Source organism: Echinops telfairi, unplaced genomic scaffold, assembly GCF_000313985.2.
Source record: "Echinops telfairi isolate 266 unplaced genomic scaffold, ASM31398v2 ScPeMD7_7469;HRSCAF=8507_0, whole genome shotgun sequence".
In the NCBI taxonomy this organism is placed as follows: Eukaryota; Metazoa; Chordata; class Mammalia; order Afrosoricida; family Tenrecidae; genus Echinops; species Echinops telfairi.
In genome coordinates this window covers 73,944,338-73,946,799 of record NW_022111372.1, presented here as the reverse complement: position 1 = coordinate 73,946,799, position 2,462 = coordinate 73,944,338, and the positions used below count along the sequence as shown (strand labels likewise).

General features: G+C 38.5%; 1 protein-coding gene across 1 annotated transcript in view; it reads right to left on the bottom strand.

The window, feature by feature from the left end:
- Positions 1-1,333: 1,333 nt before the first annotated feature.
- Positions 1,334-2,462, bottom strand: part of SOX30 (SRY-box transcription factor 30) — a 46,177-nt gene continuing 45,048 nt past the window's right edge. The window contains exon 5 of the mRNA XM_004696755.2: positions 1,334-1,715. Within this exon, the coding sequence (XP_004696812.1) occupies positions 1,334-1,715 (382 nt within the window). The remainder of the gene's footprint in view (positions 1,716-2,462) is intronic.

Sequence of the window (2,462 nt, the reverse complement as noted above, 5' to 3'; positions counted from 1 at the left end):
ATAAACACAGGTTTAACAAAGGAAAAATCTAGAAGTTTGAACAAGTTTTCATATACTACAATTTTCCGAGCAATTTTAAGTAACAAGATCCCAATCTCCATCAACTATACGTACAGATCATCGAGGTAAAACTATGTTGGTTTGCGGCTATTTCCCATCATCACGTGACTTTCTACCTTGCACACTTATCTTTCACCATGATCCCCTCTGATGGTGCTGGTCCTGATCCAGTGCTGAAGAGGTCTTGCCCATTTAAAAGTGGGCACTTATTCAAAGGTTACATCACAAGTAGGGGTGGTTTGTTTTTTTTTGCCATTTTGAAATAAATCAATTCCATGTACTCTCAAATAAACTCCGTGATTTTAAAAGACAGTGCTTGCGCCCAATGTGGAAGCACTCTTGGTTTGGGGAGTGCTGAAGTCACAGGTACACGCCCGTAAAGAGTCTGGCAATGACATCCAGTGTATGCCCCACATCTTCGCTGACAGCTTCAAGTGTCATGTGTGCTCATAGACCTGGGCAATTCTATTAGATCAAAATGAACACCTGCCTGTGGTATGGAAACACTGACAGATGAACAAAGCTCATTTTGTTTATGTCTATGCCCCAACAGAAAACATCCAACAAGGACCATTGCATCTATGTTTATTTAATTTTAACAAAAATAGAACAATGTATACCAAATGGAAAAAAAAATGTATCCAGAAAAAAAATGATGAAAATGTTTCGGGAACAGAAATTACTAATATCAGAAGGCATTACCCAGGTGTCACGAAAATACATTTGCCACTTCTAATTGGTTATCCGTGTAAATTAAATTTAGCAACCACATCCCCGTTCACTACTAAGAATTTCTAAATCATTTCAAAGTGTAACATAAAACTGACAACATCCCTAAGTATTACATAAACACCAAACAAAAATCATATAAGAAAAAGTACTAATTTTATCCTGAGATAAAACACAAACTACACTTGCCATGCCAGTTATATATACACTCTTTTACCCTGCATGTACAATTGTGAGAATTTGGTATTTTGCAAGTTACAAAATAATGATAAACATAAGTTGATGCAAAATTCAGCCATAAAAAAATAGACTTCATCTTGTAAATATTACTATGATGAAACACTGGGACTCCAGTTTCACTTATCAAAACTTTACAAAAATAAAAATGGTTGTTGGTTTCGATTATTCAAATCACGGCTGAAATCTTTTAGGCGAAGCATTCTATGCTTTTTTGTTGGTTTTATTTTTCCTTTCTTTTTCTCACACCAAGTGACCCAAAATATATTTTAAGAAATGTTTATTTCTGTGCATATTTTTAAAAAAATTATAAATTCCTGAGCACTTTTTCTTCTTCCTCCTCATCGCTGTCAGTGACGTTAACTTGCTGGATGCTTGGGGGAGTTGACGCGGGGGCTGTGAAGACGTTCTCCAAGGTGCCGATGTCCAGCGGAGGCATGGGCGTTAAGTAGTCCTCGCCATTGTGGCCGTGGCTGTTGTAGAAGGAGGACCCGTCCATGCTCTCACAACTCCGAGAGTTTTCACAGTGCGCGCGCTCATCTGGGTAGTCTCTAAAAGGGTAGTCTCTATTTAAAGCTGAAAACATGGCCTCATGTTTTTGGTACCTGTCTTCATAGTAACCTAGGCATTCTGGCATTGAACTCGGAAAATTTCCATAGCCAAAAGGAGGCCGACTATAAGGGCATGTGCTGCAACAGAAAGAAATAAAAGTGGAATTAGATCACACCTTGTCTAGATCATGCCTTGCACGCAGACAGAATGGAGAAAATCATTGCTCTTTGGGGCCTGCAAAGTTGCCAAGGTCCTTTCTAGAACCACTGAATGTATTCCTCTGCTCTTGTCCCACCTGAACTAATGTGGCAAAGCAAGCTTGTGACTGAAAAACTCATCGGCATTCTTATTTATTATCAGCTTCAGGCTTCTGATTATTGGCCAGCCTTGATAAAGAAAAATTGCGAACCTCAACCTTTCTCTAATGATGCCTCACCGGCTTTGGAAATGCAGGCGTGTATTCTACTATGCTAAGAATCGATATTTAAGAGGGAATGCAAAAATTGTTTTTGTTGACATTTTTTAAAAAGCTCAAGGGCTAAATGCACAATTGGGTTGAATTCTAGAGCTCTTGCACACTGGAGTGAGAGGAACTTAATTTTTAATTTGGCATTCAAAAATAAAGTAAGTTAAAACGCTCTTACAACCAGAAAGATTAAAACTGATATTAAACTGTGGTGTCAAGGCTCATTTCTAAGTTTTATTTTGGAGGGCAGGAATTTGAAAAGTTAAAAAGATGATTTTTTACTGTTGTACAAACTTGCACACTCACGGCTGTTGAGTCAATTCCAATTTATAGCAAACCTATAGGACAATGTAGAACTTCCCCACAGGGCTCCCAAGGCCAAGCTTTCTCCTGTGGAGTGGCTGGTAGGTTCAAACCG